General features: G+C 40.1%; 2 protein-coding genes across 4 annotated transcripts in view; one reads left to right on the forward strand and one right to left on the reverse strand.

Annotated features, from left to right (window-relative positions):
• Window positions 1-7,307, reverse strand: part of dgkh (diacylglycerol kinase, eta) — a 163,385-nt gene extending 156,078 nt beyond the window's left edge. For both annotated transcript variants that reach the window (XM_061970806.2, XM_061970808.2), the window contains exons 1-2: window positions 7,168-7,307; window positions 6,692-6,856 (exon numbers count right to left, since the gene is read on the reverse strand). In XM_061970806.2, coding sequence (XP_061826790.2) covers window positions 6,692-6,856; window positions 7,168-7,215 — 213 coding nt within the window. In that variant the 5' untranslated portion in view covers window positions 7,216-7,307. The remainder of the gene's footprint in view (window positions 1-6,691; window positions 6,857-7,167) is intronic.
• A 388-nt stretch (window positions 7,308-7,695) lies between these two features.
• Window positions 7,696-16,459, forward strand: part of vwa8 (von Willebrand factor A domain containing 8) — a 212,249-nt gene continuing 203,485 nt past the window's right edge. For both annotated transcript variants that reach the window (XM_072914532.1, XM_061970810.2), the window contains exon 1: window positions 7,696-7,943. In XM_072914532.1, the coding sequence (XP_072770633.1) occupies window positions 7,805-7,943 (139 nt within the window). In that variant the 5' untranslated portion in view covers window positions 7,696-7,804. The remainder of the gene's footprint in view (window positions 7,944-16,459) is intronic.

A 16,459-nucleotide genomic window follows, 5' to 3' on the forward strand; every position in this document is an offset into this window, starting at 1 on the left:
TAGCTGTATGTACATATTGCATCAGTATGCCTTGTTTCTAGGTATATTTCAGCTAATTTAATATCCTTGACTTGTATCCTCTTTGTATATAATTTAGTTTGCATGTCTCATGACACATTATCTGTATGTAATATTGGCTGCATTTCAGATAGTTGTTTGTGTGCCATCTTGTTCCAGACCACAGCAAACGTTACCTAGTTCACAAAGATTGTAATAAATCCATTAGAAGAAGACAGCCTGCCGTTTCCTTTAACTTGGACACACACATCTATACCTTTGGCCATTAAAAGCCAGTCATTTCCAGGAGTTATTTCACCTTCTGAGTAGCCTCTAATTTACTAATTGTTTCTAATGTTGGAAAAATGTGTAGAATAAATATTACATTTCAACATTTCTGTCAACAAAGATTTGTGTCAGGCTGCGACACATAGTCATTTTGATAGTAGGCTAATATATCTAATATAGACACTTACATCATGTGTGGTCTTCATTATAACACTTATATACCGTATTTTTCGGACTATAAGTCGCAGTTTTTTTCATAGTTTGGCCGGGGGTGCGACTTATACTCAGGAGCGACTTATGTGTGAAATGATTAACACATTAGCGTAAAATATCAAATAATATTATTTAGCTCATTCACGTAAGAGACTAGACGTATAAGATTTCATGGGATTTAGCGATTAGGAGTGACAGATTGTTTGGTAAACGTATAGCATGTTCTATATCAGGGGTGCTCATTACGTCGATCGCGAGCTACCGGTCGATCTCGGAGGGTGTATCAGTCGATCACCAGCCAGGCATTAAAAAAATAGTCCTAAAAATGAGCCATCATAAATCTTCACTATGACGTCACTTTCGTCACTTGATTGACATTCACGGCACCCGAGGGTCTTCTGAGATGACGCTGGCTGCTGCCAGCTCATTAAAATTACCAACTGGAAGGCGAGAAACACTTTATTTCAACAGACTCTGGCGCCGTACCTGTCGTCAAAACTCCAAAGACCGACTGCACAGTTGCGCTAGCAAAATAAGAGTCTCAGAAAGCTGGCGTGCACAAGCTAGCAAGCTACGAAGTTTGCCGACAATGTATTTCTTGTAAAGTGTATACAAAGGAGTATAGAAGCTGGACAAATAAGATGCCAAAAACCAACCACTTCCACGTGGTATTGGACATAAAGGAGGACTTTTTTCTCCTCCATTCGAAAATGCGGACGTTATCAACACCACTGTCTGATTCCAATCAATGCAAGTCATCACAATCAGGTAATACACCAACTTATATTCTTGTCTTCATGAAAAAAAGGAATCTATATGTGTTAAACATGCTTGTATTATCTTTAAACACCTTTAACTTATTAACAATATTAACTATATGTGTTAAACATGCTTGTATTATCATTAAACACCTTTAACTTGTTAACAATATTAGCTATATGTGTTAAACATGCTTGTATTATCATTAAACACCTTTAACTTGTTAACAATATTAACTATATGTATTAAACATACCTGTATTATCATTAAACACCTTTAATTTATTAACAATATTAACTATATGTGTTAAACATGCTTGCATTATCATTAAACACCTTTAATTTATTAACAATATTAACTATATGTGTTAAACATGCTTGCATTATCATTAAACACCTTTAACTTGTTAACAAAAACATATATTTCATAAACAAGTAAATATAAATTATATATATATATGATTGATTTAGATCCCCACGACTTGATCAATTGAAAAGTAGCTTGCCTGCAGAAAAAGTGTGAGCACCCCTGTTCTATATGTTATAGTTATTTGAATGACTCTTACCATAATATGTTACGTTAACATACCAGGCACCTTCTCAGTTGGTTATTTATGCCTCATATAACGTACACTTATTCAGCCTGTTGTTCACTATTCTTTATTTATTTTAAATTGCCTTTCAAATGTCTATTCTTGGTGTTGGCTTTTATCAAATAAATTTCCCCCAAAAATGCGACTTATACTCCAGTGCGACTTATATATGTTTTTTTCCTTCTTCATTATGCATTTTCGGCCGGTGCGACTTATACTCCGAAAAATACGGTACAGCTTTTCATTTTTTGCGGCTCCAGACAGATTTGTTTTTTGTATTTTTGGTCCAATATGGCTCTTTCAACGATTTACCCTAACCCTTGGGTTAGGGTAACTGTAAATAAAGTAACTGTCATGACCTGTTGTTCGGGTCATGTCTTGGTTTATGTTTTTGTGTTATTCTTCCTATGTTTAAATATAGTTTATTCCCAGTGCCACTTGGTCTCTTTTGTTTACGTTCCATAGCCAGGGCTTTAATCACGCCCCTTACTTAAACCTGCGTCGCTATACACTCAGGCTGGGTCTCTTCTGTTGCGTATGGGTCGCGTTAGGATGAACGGCAGGAAGCAGCTTGGAAGTGAGAATGATATTTTACTTCCAAAACCACAGGGAAACAACGGAGCAATTGTCGCTAGGAGCGCAGGTGAAGTTTAGCATAGCCTAAAAACATAAGTGTTTATAAGTTTATAAGTGTCGCCACTCAGACTAAGTGGTTTGCGATGCAAGTTTAAATAAGGGGCGGGATAACTACCCCCACAGGTGAAAACACTAATAACAAAGTAAATGCCGATGCATACTCTAAGCAACCCTGGCAACGGAACGTAAACAAAAGAGACCGAGTGGCGCTGGGAACAGACTATGACAGAAACCAAAATGTGTCATTTATCTATGGGAGTCTTGTATTGTCATCATTCCATTGTGTGGGAGAAGCTGATATTGTGGTTTACAAGCATAAATCAACATTCTAAAATAAAAGTAAATATTAATGTAATAATATGTTTATTAATGAGGTTGCAGTTTGCAGTGTTATTCAACTGCACAGCCTCACACCGAGAAATGTTTGTTTTTAAAACACATCTTTTAACACGCAGCTAATTTTTTTTTTTTTATAGTTTATAGTTTCAAGTTTATTCACAATACCATATAACAATTACAATAGTAGTGAATATCATCATTTAAAGATGTTGGTACGTGAAAGGGTCCCCCAAATAAGCTAGAAGAAGCTTTTGACAGGGGGTCCAGAGGACAGTATATACATGGAATGATGAAACATGGTAGCAAGCAAAACAAAAAACAAAAACAACAACACTATATGATTAACACAAGATAATAGTACTAAAGCAAGCATACACATACATACATACATACACAAATGCATTCAACCATGCAAAACCCAACAGTAGTCTACCCCACATGAGGCATTAAAGATAGGTGGTTAATAGGTAAGTTTTCAGTTTCTTTTTGAAGTTGGAGAATGGATACAGCATCTTGAGGCTCTCATTAAGCCGGTTCCAAATCTTTGGTCCCCTGCATACAACACTTCGAGCGGTACAAGCCAGTAAACGATGTTTACCTGATATCAGATCTAAGTTAGTCTTTCAGAAGATAACTCCACTAACTTGTAAATGGTTAATGGGTTATACTTGTATAGCGCTTTTCTACCTTCAAGGTACTCAAAGCGCTTTGACACTATTTCCACATTCAACCATTCACACACACATTCACACACTGATGGCGGGAGCTGGCATGCAAGGTGCAAGTGTCTTGCTCAAGGACACAACGGACGTAACTAGGTTGGTAGAAAATGGGGATCGAACCAGGAACCCTCAGGTTGCTGGCACGACCACTCTACCAAATGCGCCACACCGTATGAAATATATATGAATGTAACAATATCTTTATTAGTGTGGTTGCAGTTTTGCAGTGGTGTTCAACTGCACAGCATCACACTGAAATATGTTTGTTTAGAAAATCCTTTTTTCATAGTTCCTAAAACATGTCGTTTTTTGATTGAAGTCATTTACAGTACCATGTCAAATTCCTTGTACGTGACATACTTGACCAATAAAGCTGATTCTTTACATTGTGGTCCACAAGCATAAATCAACATTCCACTGTACTCCCTAATAAAGTTATCCACATTTTGGGATGTGCATACTTTTATTCCACTTCTATAAGTGCAGCTGCACAAGCCAATGAGAGCCAATGCAATAGTTGCATCAGAATGCAAGCCTTTCAGAATATAACTCCACTAACTTGTATGAAATATATATAAATGTAACAATATGTTTATTAGTGTGGTTGCCGTTTGCAGTAGTGTTCAACGGCACAGCATCACACAGTCTTGTACTGGATATCACCACATGTTGCACTATCAACAAGAAACCATTAGTGCAGTGGTTCTTAACCTGGGTTCGATCGAACCCTAGGGGTCGGTGAGTCGGGCTCAGGGGTTCGGCGGAGGTCAAGACACACCCGACTCATCGTGTATATAGAAACTTCTCCCTTTCGGCGTATTACGGATACGGCAACAGCAGAAGTCAGACTGATTTGCAGGTGTGTAATTTGTTGTGAGTTTATGCACTGTGTTGGTCTTTGAACAAGGTGATGTTCATGCACGGTTCATTTTGTGCACCAGTAAAAAACATGGTAACACTTTAGTATGGGGAACATATTCACCATTAATTAGTTGCTTATTAACATGCAAATTAGTAACATATTGGCTCTTAACTAGTCATTATTAAGTACTTATTAATGCCTTATTCTGCACGGTCTTATTATAACCCTAACCCTCTAACGAGGGGCGTCACTAGCTTTTAAGGACAGGGGGGCTTAGCCCCCAGGAGATGCACAGGATGCGAGCAAACGTTACGCACAAGCACAAAACTTCACAAACGGCTAACAAAGACTTAGAAATTATTCATTGTTATTATTATTATTTTTTTTTTTAAATGCACGGGACGAAATGAAATGCTCCCGGGATGATGGCTTTTTCTTTTTCTTTTTATGTATTTATTCATTTTCCATTTTATATATATACATATATATATTAAATGTCTTGGTTTTTCCTCCCTCTGAAAATCCTATGAAATGTTTAACAAGCCATCCTATAATAATACAACAGCTATTAATGTAACAATACAATAAAACAAATATATTTAATGATGTTTTTTTTCATTATTTTAACAATAGGCTAATGTATATTACTTTATATAGATTCTACAAGAAACACAAAACTTAAAAACTAAATTATTTACAATTGCACACACAAGGTTTTGTGCAGCTTCACTCATTATAAAGGAAGATAATGTGCTTCGTACACCTGCAGGACCGCAAGCAAGGTCGCAGAAAAAATGCGGACTGGAATTTGAGTGATGTGGGCATTTTCTATATGAACAAGTGGAATGGATTGGATACCGACGCACTAAAGGGCTCTCTACCTTACGCTACGAAGTGAAGTGAATTACATTTATATAGCGCTTTTTCTCAAGTGACTCAAAGCGCTTTACATAGTGAAACCCAATATCTAAGTTACATTTAAACCAGTGTGGGTGGCACTGGGAGCAGGTGGGTAAAGTGTCTTGCCCAAGGACACAACGGCAGTGACTAGGATGGCGGAAGCGGGGATCGAACCTGCAACCCTCAAGTTGCTGGCACGGCCGCTCTACCAACCGAGCTATACCGCCCGGTGAGGGGAAACTGAGTGAATAATAACAGGTTATACGATTATTTATTTAAACTTATATTCGGGCCACTTTATAATGAATATGTATTTGTAAAAAAAAAATATATATATATATATATATATATATATATGTATGTGTGGGGGAAAAAAATCACAAGACTATTTCATCTCTACAGGCCTGTTTCATGAGGGGGGTACCCTCAATCGTCAGGAGATTTTAATGGGAGCATTCGCATACCATGGTTTATATAGGGCACAGAGTGGGTGGGTACAGGCTGGCCTAGGGGCGTGGTGATTGGTTCATGTGTTACCTAGGAGGTGTTTCCGTCTATGGCGGCATGTTGTTACAATTTCGCTGCGCTTGTTGAGGGATGACAGGTCTGGACGGTAGATAATAAACAGTTTCTCTTTCAAGCATAGGTTGCATCTTTTATTACCACTATTGTAAGGTGTGCTGGATGTAAGAATTTGCCATGTTATTGAATATTCAACATTATTGTCTTTGAGGTCCCAAATGTGTTTGCTGAGTTCTGTGGTATTTCGCAGGTTTTTGTTCCTGAAATAAGCCTTGTGGTTGTTCCATCTGGTTTTGAATTCACCCTCGGTTAATCCTACATATGTGTCGGATGTGTTAATGTCCTTGCGTATTACCTTAGATTGGTAGACAACTGATGTTTGTAAGCACCCCCCGTTGAGGGGGCAATCAGGTTTCTTTCGACAGTTACATGCTTTGTTGGTTTTGGAGTCGTTCTGACTGGGGGTCGACGGCTCATTTGCAATTGTATATATATAATTGTATATATATATATATATATATATATATATAATTGTATATATATATATATATATATATAACACCAAATTATTTAGGGGGGCTTAAGAATATTTTAGGGGGGCTTGAGCCCCCCTAAAATATGCCTAACAACGCCAATGCCTCTAACCCTGGCCCTAACCCTCTAACCCTAACTAAATAACTCAAAATTAAGTATTTGTTACTTAGAATATGTTCCCCATACTAAAGTGTTACCAAAAACATATAACTTTGTCTTGAATTTGAAGAAATACAACATTTTATTTTTCACTAAAGAAGGGTTCGGTGAATCTGGTGGGGTTCGGTACCTCCAACAAGGTTAAGAACCACTGCATTAGTGTCTTACCTTGCTCCTGATCTGTCCTGAGGTGGACACTTTCCGGATGAGTTTTTGGGGTCCCTCCTGCTCCACCTCGCTGTCAGACGACTCGTCCGCGGCACCGGACACCGAAACAGCGCCCACCACATGGGGATGGATCCTGGCCGCAGACCCGGGCCCTTTATCCGGCTCCTGAGTCGGGGCGACAAAAGAAGGAGGTTATCGGGGTGAAGTCGCCTCATCGCCGCTCCCTTCCGGCTCAGGGGAAGTCTCTCCTCGCTAAACGCCGGGGAGGTGCGGAGGGAAGACGGACTCACTTCGCCCGGAATCACCGCACGTACGTTCCTTTCCCCAAATTCTTCAAATAAGCAACACATGTCAGCGAAAGAGGTCGTAAAGCACACGAAAAGTCCTTAAAAGTGCTAAATTGGACTTGAGTCATGATAGTGATAAAGACTAAATAAAAGTGGAATTAAAGACAATTATTGGGGTGTTGGACTAACCAGCTCCTCCCAGGCAGGGCTGCGGGTGTAACGGCAGACGTCCTCCATATCCGCGCCTCTTTGTCGGTGCTCTGCGGGGAGACGAGACGCCAAGCTCGGCCGAGCGGAGATGGGCTTGACGCTGCTCGCAGTCGCACGGTGCTCATACGCGCGCCGAATAGCGACTCCAACCGTCCTCCCTCGCCCCTCCCCCGGCCTGCCTCCTCCGCCGCCTCCGCCTCCGTCACCGAGGAACCTCCACAAGGACCACGTGACCCACGTTCAAGACGCGCAAGTTGATCGGAGTAAATTACGTCACCTGTAAGATTTGTGTAAATAATTAAATTTAATTACATGTTTTGTATAAATACAAGTCACGTATTAAAATGTGAATACAATCTCAATATTGACAATATATTTGAAATATAAACTTTGAAGTTGAACGTCATAAGCTGTGTTACGTCGGAACATCACAGTACTCGTCACTCCCGTCTTGTTCCTACCCGGAACTTTTAACTCGCTGTACAGCTTGTCCCCCTTCGAAAACAATCCGTCAAAAAAAATGAGGTGACATATGTAACGAGCCGGTGTAGGACAAAACTGGATGTGTTCCGTTTGAATTCTTTCTAAATGTGGTCGTAAGGAAGTTTCGTTAGATATGCACCCACAGATCCTGTGCAGCGGCACGGCTGCGGCTGTCGCTGCCAGGAGAATGAGGACTATCCTGGGCGCCGTCCTGGGGAAAGACGGCTGGATGTGGAGAAGCCATGAGGTCAAACTTCTCAACACGTCCGCTGGTAAAGTTATATTTCTGACCACATTTCTGACTTACGCAAGGATGATTAAGCAAACACTGCCAGTGCTAACGTTAGCTATTAGGGATGGAATATGGCCTTTTTTAAATATCTCGATATTTTTTAGGTCATATCGCGATACACGATATACAGGTAAAAGCCAGTAAATTAGAATATTTTGAAAAACTTGATTTATTTCAGTAATTGCATTCAAAAGGTGTAACTTGTACATTGTATTTATTCATTGCACACAGACTGATGCATTCAAATGTTTATTTCATTTAATTTTGATGATTTGAAGTGGCAACAAATGAAAATCCAAAATTCCGTGTGTCACAAAATTAGAATATTACTTAAGGCTAATACAAAAAAAGGGATTTTTAGAAATGTTGGCCAACTGAAAAGTATGAAAATGAAAAATATGAGCATGTGCAATACTCAATACTTGGTTGGAGCTCCTTTTGCCTCAATTACTGCGTTAATGCGGCGTGGCATGGAGTCGATGAGTTTCTGGCACTGCTCAGGTGTTATGAGAGCCCAGGTTGCTCTGATAGTGGCCTTCAACTCTTCTGCGTTTTTGGGTCTGGCATTCTGCATCTTCCTTTTCACAATACCCCACAGATTTTCTATGGGGCTAAGGTCAGGGGAGTTGGCGGGCCAATTTAGAACAGAAATACCATGGTCCGTCAACCAGGCACGGGTAGATTTTGCGCTGTGTGCAGGCGCCAAGTCCTGTTGGAACTTGAAATCTCCATCTCCATAGAGCAGGTCAGCAGCAGGAAGCATGAAGTGCTCTAAAACTTGCTGGTAGACGGCTGCGTTGACCCTGGATCTCAGGAAACAGAGTGGACCGACACCAGCAGATGACATGGCACCCCAAACCATCACTGATGGTGGAAACTTTACACTAGACTTCAGGCAACGTGGATCCTGTGCCTCTCCTGTCTTCCTCCAGACTCTGGGACCTCGATTTCCAAAGGAAATGCAAAATTTGCATGGTTGGGTGATGGTTTGGTGTGCCATGTCATCTGCTGGTGTCGGTCCACTCTGTTTTCTGAGATCCAGGGTCAACGCAGCCGTCTACCAGCAAGTTTTAGAGCACTTCATGCTTCCTGCTGCTGACCTGCTCTATGGAGATGGAGATTTCAAGTTCCAACAGGACTTGGCGCCTGCACACAGCGCAAAATCTACCCGTGCCTGGTTTACGGACCATGGTATTTCTGTTCTAAATTGGCCCGCCAACTCCCCTGACCTTAGCCCCATAGAAAATCTGTGAGGTATTGTGAAAAGGAAGATGCAGAATGCCAGACCCAAAAACGCAGAAGAGTTGAAGGCCACTATCAGAGCAACCTGGGCTCTCATAACACCTGAGCAGTGCCAGAAACTCATCGACTCCATGCCACTCCGCATTAACGCAGTAATTGAGGCAAAAGGAGCTCCAACCAAGTATTGAGTATTGTACATGCTCATATTTTTCATTTTCACACTTTTCAGTTGGCCAACATTTCTAAAAATCCCTTTTTTGTATTAGCCTTAAGTAATATTCTAATTTTGTGACACACGGAATTTTGGATTTTCATTTGTTGCCACTTCAAATCATCAAAATTAAATGAAATAAACATTTGAATGCATCAGTCTGTGTGCAATGAATAAATATAATGTACAAGTTACACCTTTTGAATGCAATTACTGAAATAAATCAAGTTTTTCAAAATATTCTAATTTACTGGCTTTTACCTGTATATCGCGATATTTTGCCTTAGCCTTGAATGAACACTTGATGCATATAATAACACTAGTATGATGATTCTATGTGTCTACATTAAAACATTCTTCTTCATACTGCATTAATATATGCTCATTTTAAACTTTCATGCAGAGAGGGAAATCACACGTCAATTGACCAAAACTGTATTTATTAGGGCTGTGAATCTTTGGGTGTCCCAAGATTCGATTCAATATTGATTCGTGGGGTCACGATTCGATTCAAAATCGATTTTTTTTTTCAATTCAACACGATTCTTGATTCCAAAAACGATTTTTTTTCCCGATTCAAAAGGATTCTCTATTCATTCAATACATAGGATTTCAGCAGGATCTACCCCAGTCTGATTTTTGTAAATAGCTTTTATAATTGTAAAGGACAATGTTTTATCAACTGATTGCAATAACGTAAATTTGTTTTAACTATTAAATGAAGCAAAAATATGACTTATTTTATCTTTGTGAAAATATTGGACACAGTGTGTTGTCAAGCTTATGAGATGCGATGCAAGTGTAAGCCACTGTGACACTATTGTTCTTTTTTTCTATATATATAAATGTCTAATGATAATGTCAATGAGGGATTTTTAATCACTGCGATATTGAAATTGTAACTAATATTGATACTGTTGTTGATAATATAAATTTTTGTTTCAATACTTTTGGTTTGTTCTGTGTCGTGTTTGTGTCTCCTCTCAATTGCTCTGTTTATTGCAGTTCTGAGTGTTGCTGGGTCGGGTTTTGTTTTGGAATTGGATTGCATTGTTATCAGAGGTGGGTAGAGTAGCCAGAAATTGTACTCAAGTAAGAGTACTGTTACTTTAGAGATGTATTACTCAAGTAAAAGTAAGGAGTAGTCACCCAAATATTTACTTGAGTAAAAGTAAAAAGTATGTTGTGAAAAAACTACTCAAGTACTGAGTAACTGATGACTAACATACACACACATATCATATATATATATATATATATATATATATATATATATATATATATATATATATATATATACACACACACACACACACACACACACACACACATATATACATATATATATATATATATATATATATATATATATATATATATATATATATATATATACACACACACATATATATATATATATACATACATTGATATATACAGTATACAATTTATATTTATTTATTTTGCCGTTTTTGTTTACATGTTAAAGGTGTTTTAATGAATATACATGCATGTTTAACACATATAGATTCCTTTCTTTCATGAAGACAAGAATATAAGTTGGTGTATTAACTGATTCTGATGACTTGCATTGATTGGAATCAGACAGTGGTGATGATAACGTCCTCGTTTTCAAATGGAGGAGAAAAAAAGTTCCTCCTTTCTGTCTAATACCACATGAAAGTGGATGGTTTTTGGCATCTTATTTGTCCAGCTTCCATATTCGTTTTTATACACTTTACAAGAAATACATTGGCGGCAAACTCCGTAGCTTGCTAGCTTGTTTGCGCTGGCTTTCGGAGACTCTTGTTTTGAAAGCGCAGGCGCGATGGAGCGGCACTTTTATTGTGAAGACAGGAACTGTGCAGTCAGTCTTTAGGCTTTTGACGGGATGTACGGTTGAAATAAAAAGGGGTATTTTTTCCTTCACACTTTTGATTGATTGATTGGAACTTTTATTAGTAGATTGCACAGTAAAGTATATATTCCGTACAATTGACCACTAAATGGTAACACCCCAATAAGTTTTTCAACTTGTTTAAGTCAGGTCATGTGACCCCTGGCTCTGTTTGATTGGTCCAACGTCACCAGTGACTGCATCTGATTGGTGGAACGGAGTGAACGTCACCAGTGACTGCATTTGTTGAAACGCAGGCACTATGAAGGTCTGTCTGACAGACCAAAACAAACAAAGCGTGCATTAACAGATCGATAAAAATTAGTAGCGAGTAGCGAGCTGAATGTAGATAAATGTAGCGGAGTAAAAGTAGCGTTTCTTCTCTATAAATATACTCAAGTAAAAGGAAGAGTATGATGCATTAAAACTACTCTTAGAAGTACAATTTATCACAAAAGTTACTCAAGTAGATGTAACGGAGTAAATGTAGCGCGTTACTACCCACCTCTGATTGTTATGGTATTGCTGTGTATTGTTTTGTTAAATTGATTAATTTCAAAAAATTAAAATAAATAAAAAAATAAATTTAAAAAAATATCGATTTTTTGTAAAAATGAGAATCAATTCTGAATTGCACAACGTGAGAATCGCCATTCGAATCGATTTTTTCCCCACACCCCTAGTATTTATCAAACAGTTATTAAGCAGTGGCACAAACATTCATGTCATTTCCAAAACAGAAAGTGCAAGATTGTCAGAGACATTTTAAAACAAGCTATTAGTGCACTTTTCTGCATGATGTCGCTAAGATGACAAATCAAAACAACACTCAATTAAAGTGCACTTTTTGTACAGAACGCCACTACAATAGTTTAAAACAAATAAAGTGCACTTTAAACAAAATATTTCAAATAAAAATGAGCTGCATAATAGGAAATCAAATAGTGTATGTCCTTCGCTATGTGGTAGGTTCCGGTGGACGTTATCTCCTTATGTCGTGGACAATTTTTTTTCATACGGTGTTGATGTGGAAATGGTTGCCTCTGGATTTTGTTGGTGTGGCACCGAACGCAGATGTTGACATGCGGAGTAAGCACTCTTCATTCTCTAGCGGGTGACTTTTCAAATGATGCTACATATTAGCAGTAATGCTACTTTTTGTAGCAACGCTTTCGGCCCACACTTGACAAATTAGGATTGTCTGTTCGACATCTTCCCGCTTGAAGCCAAACCACCGCCAGACGATGGACCCTGTGCTGTTTTTCTTGGGAATTAATTCTTCCTTCATTTGTTACCATATTCGCACCTTCTTTCTCTCGTATTACCACTCGCACCACAGCTAACTTTAGCCATGCTGCTACTTCTCTGCTCAACGAGGACGTATACGTATGTGACGTATGTAAGAAGGTGCGCTTGTTTAAGTCTCTGTGAGAAAGAGAGACTATAAGGAGTGAGAAGAGCCTGTAGTGTAATGCCGCAGCTAAAAGCAACTGTGTGAGAACGTATACTTGAATATCACCATATAGTCATTTTCTATATCGCACAGAGACAAACCCGCGATATATCGAGTATATCGCCGAGCCCTAGATGGAACAATATCAACATCTCACGGTACGATATAGTCACGGTTTTAAGGCCACGGTACGATAATATTCTGGAATCGTTCAAAAAAGTTCCATATTGTGTAAAATAAAGTCTACTCCCAAACTGTTAAAATCACGGCAAGATAACCTAAAAATAAAGACAGATTCAGATTGTTTTCTTTGTTTAAAAATAGAACAAGCACATTCTGAAAATGTACAAATCTTAATGTTGTTGGGGTATTTTTTTTTTAATAATTTATTTGTCGTTTATATTTTCTGGATAAATTATGTGATAATGTTTATCAGTCAACTCATTGGTGTTAATTTTCAATCAAGATAAAAAATATATAAAAATCAAATTACAGTATGTTATTTATGTAGTTTGATCATTATCATGTGGTTTATTTTGTACATATGTAGCATCATCTACAACAGTGTTTTTCAACCTTTTTTGAGCCAAGGCACATTTTTTGCGTTGAAAAAATCCGGAGGCACACCACCAGCAGAAATCATTAAAAAACGAAACTCAGTTGACAGTAAAAAGTCACCACCTGTCACATCGCACCGTGACTTATTTTGAGTTTTTTGCTGTTTTCCTGTGTGTAGTGTTTTAGTTCTTGTCTTGCGCTCCTATTTTGGTGGCTTTTTCTCTTCTTTTGGTATTTTCCTGTAGCAGTTTTATGTCTTCCTTTGAGCGATATTTCCCGCATCTACTTTGTTTTAGCAATCAAGACTATTTCAGTTGTTTTTATCCTTCTTTGTGGGGACATTGTTGATTGTCATGTCATGTTCAGATGTACATTGTGGACGCCGTCTTTGCTCCACAGTAAGTCTTTGCTGTCGTCCAGCGTTCTGTTTTTCTTTAGTTTGTAGCCAGTTCAGTTTTAGTTTCGTTCTGCATTGCCTTCCCTAAGCTTCAATGCCTTTTCTTAGGGGCACTCACCTTTTGTTTATTTTTGGTATAACTATTAGATACCTTTTTAAGCTGCCACCCGCTTTTTTCGACATCTACAAAACAATTAGCTACCGGCTTCCACCTGCTGGTATGGAAGAGTATTACATGGTTACTGTGCCGAGCTCCAGACAGCACCAACAGTCAACAACAACACATCGTTTGCAGACTATAATTACTGGTTTGCAAAAAGTATTTTTAACCCAAATAGGTGAAATTAGATAATCTTCCACGGCACACCAGACTGTATCTCACGGCACACTAGTGTGCCGCGGCACAGTGGTTGAAAAACACTGATCTACAAAGATACAAAGAATTGCTATTGCGACATCCAGTGGACACATTTAGAACAGCTGTTTCTTTCATTCAAAAACTTCAGGTTAATTTTAATACCTAGCGCAGTGGTCCCCAACCACCGGGCCGCGGCCCAGTACCGGTCCGTGGATCGATTGGTACCGGGCTGCACAAGAAATAAAAACATTAAAAAAAACATTTTATTTTTTATTTTTTATTAAATCAACATAAAAACACAAGATACACTTACAATTAGTGCAATTAGTTCTGTTATTAATATTTCTGGTTCCTACATTATATATCCGTATGTGTCCATAAGCACTAGAGATGCGCGGTTTGCGGACACAACCGCCCGATCCGCGGATTATCCGCGGATCGGGCGGTTGAAATAAAAAAAAAATTAGATTTGATCCGCGGGTCGGGTCGGGCGGTTGAAATAAAAAAAAATTAGATTTTAAATAGATTCAGGCGGGTGGCAGTTAAACCAATTCAGAAATATATATACATAGTTAAATGTTGTTACCCACATACGAAAAACGAGCAGGCACCTACAGCATATGCCACAACAGAAGAAGAAAAAAAAAGAGATGGACACTTTTACGGAGCGGAGAAGGGACGCCTCGCCGGGGTCCGGGACCGAGGCCCCTTCCCCCGAGAGGGCCCCACCGGGAGCCGTAGCTGAGGTGATCCGCGAGAAGGGCCCGACGCATGTCCAGGGTCACCACCGCGCCCACCGCACCGATACCCCGCCTCGTCCGCCTTCGCCGCGGCCGGCGTCACGCGCAGCAGGTAAGCAGCTTACCTGCCTGCCACCCCCGTGGCCGGGGGCTCGTAACAGGGGTCACTCCGCTTGCTCCGCCCGCGCAGCTTACCTGCCCGCCACCCCCGTGGACGGGGGCTCGTAACGGGTCACTCCGCGCGCTCCGCCCGCCACCCCTGTTGCCGGGGGCGCGTAACAGGGGTCACTCCGCGCGCAGTGCACTCACGAAAGGGGTGGGGCTCACCCTGGTTGATATAGACAGCAGGACGGTGGCCATGGAAGTCGGAACCCGCTAAGGAGTGTGTAACAACCCACCTGCCGAATCAACCAGCCCTGAAAATGGATGGCGCTGGAGCGTCGGGCCCATACCCGGCCGTCGCCGGCAGCAAGAGCCGCGAGGGCTAGGCCGCGACGAGTAGGATGGCCGCCGCGGTGCGCGCTGAAGCCTCGGGCGCGAGCCCAGGTGGAGACGCCCTGCGGGTGCGCACCTCCACGCGCTTGGAGGTGCGCTCAGCGCGGCTCCCATATGATTGCGCACTGGTGTGCGTCTGGGCCGTGACAGCGTGGCACGCATTGAATGTCTGTGCTGCATTGGATCAGTCTCCTTTCTTTAACAGGCAAAAGCTTTATAACCTCACTAATGCCTTGCATCGTCTATATTAGATATATAACAACGGGCGGGTGCGGGCGGATGCGGTTTTGATTAAATGTTAGAACGGGTGGATGGCGGATGGTTGACGACTTTCTGATGCGGTTGCGGATGAAATAATTGCCTATCCGCGCATCTCTAGTAAGCACACATGATTGTATTTTTTTATGACAAAAAAATAAATAAAATACCATACCCCCAAGTGTTGACCAGTCCGCAGTTACAAAAAGGTTGGGGACCACTGAGTCCTAGCAAACTCATCCCGTGGGCCGGATAAAACCTGTTTGCGGGCCTGAGCCGGCTCTCGGGCCGTACGTTTGACACCCCTGCTTTAGGATAAACACTCTTTCTCTAATTGAACAAACGTAATGTTCAAATCATATTTATTATTACAAAAATGTTATTATAAGTGTAAAGAATAGTGCTGTAAAATCCACTGTTAGCAAATATAAACAAAATGTACAGTTGAGTGTCAATGCAAACATTTAATGTAACTACTAAATACAATTTCTGTTGAAATTATGTGTGAATGCCTCAATTCTGCAGCTAAACTTGAATGCAGAAGAAATGTACAATTATTGCAAGAATATGTTTGAACGCACAGTATGAATGTTTTGAATATTGAAGAATGCTAGTTGAATGCTGGCCGGCAGCACGGTGGCACAGGGGTAGAACCAGGTTTAGTACGTGTGCCTCACAATACGAAGGTCCTGGGTTCGATCCTGGGCTCGGGATTTTTCTGTGTGGAGTACGCATGTTCTATAGTGTATGTTATGCACTCTGCCAAACGTCCTAACTTTCAGGTTGATGTCCAACTTTTGTTGTTAAAGGGAGAGATTCAGCCGTTGAAAATGACATGTAATTACCCAGAATTCTTTGCTGCAGCGGTACTATATTTTCAGCTAATT

This window comes from Nerophis lumbriciformis, linkage group LG13 (assembly GCF_033978685.3).
Source record: "Nerophis lumbriciformis linkage group LG13, RoL_Nlum_v2.1, whole genome shotgun sequence".
Classification (NCBI taxonomy): domain Eukaryota; kingdom Metazoa; phylum Chordata; class Actinopteri; order Syngnathiformes; family Syngnathidae; genus Nerophis; species Nerophis lumbriciformis.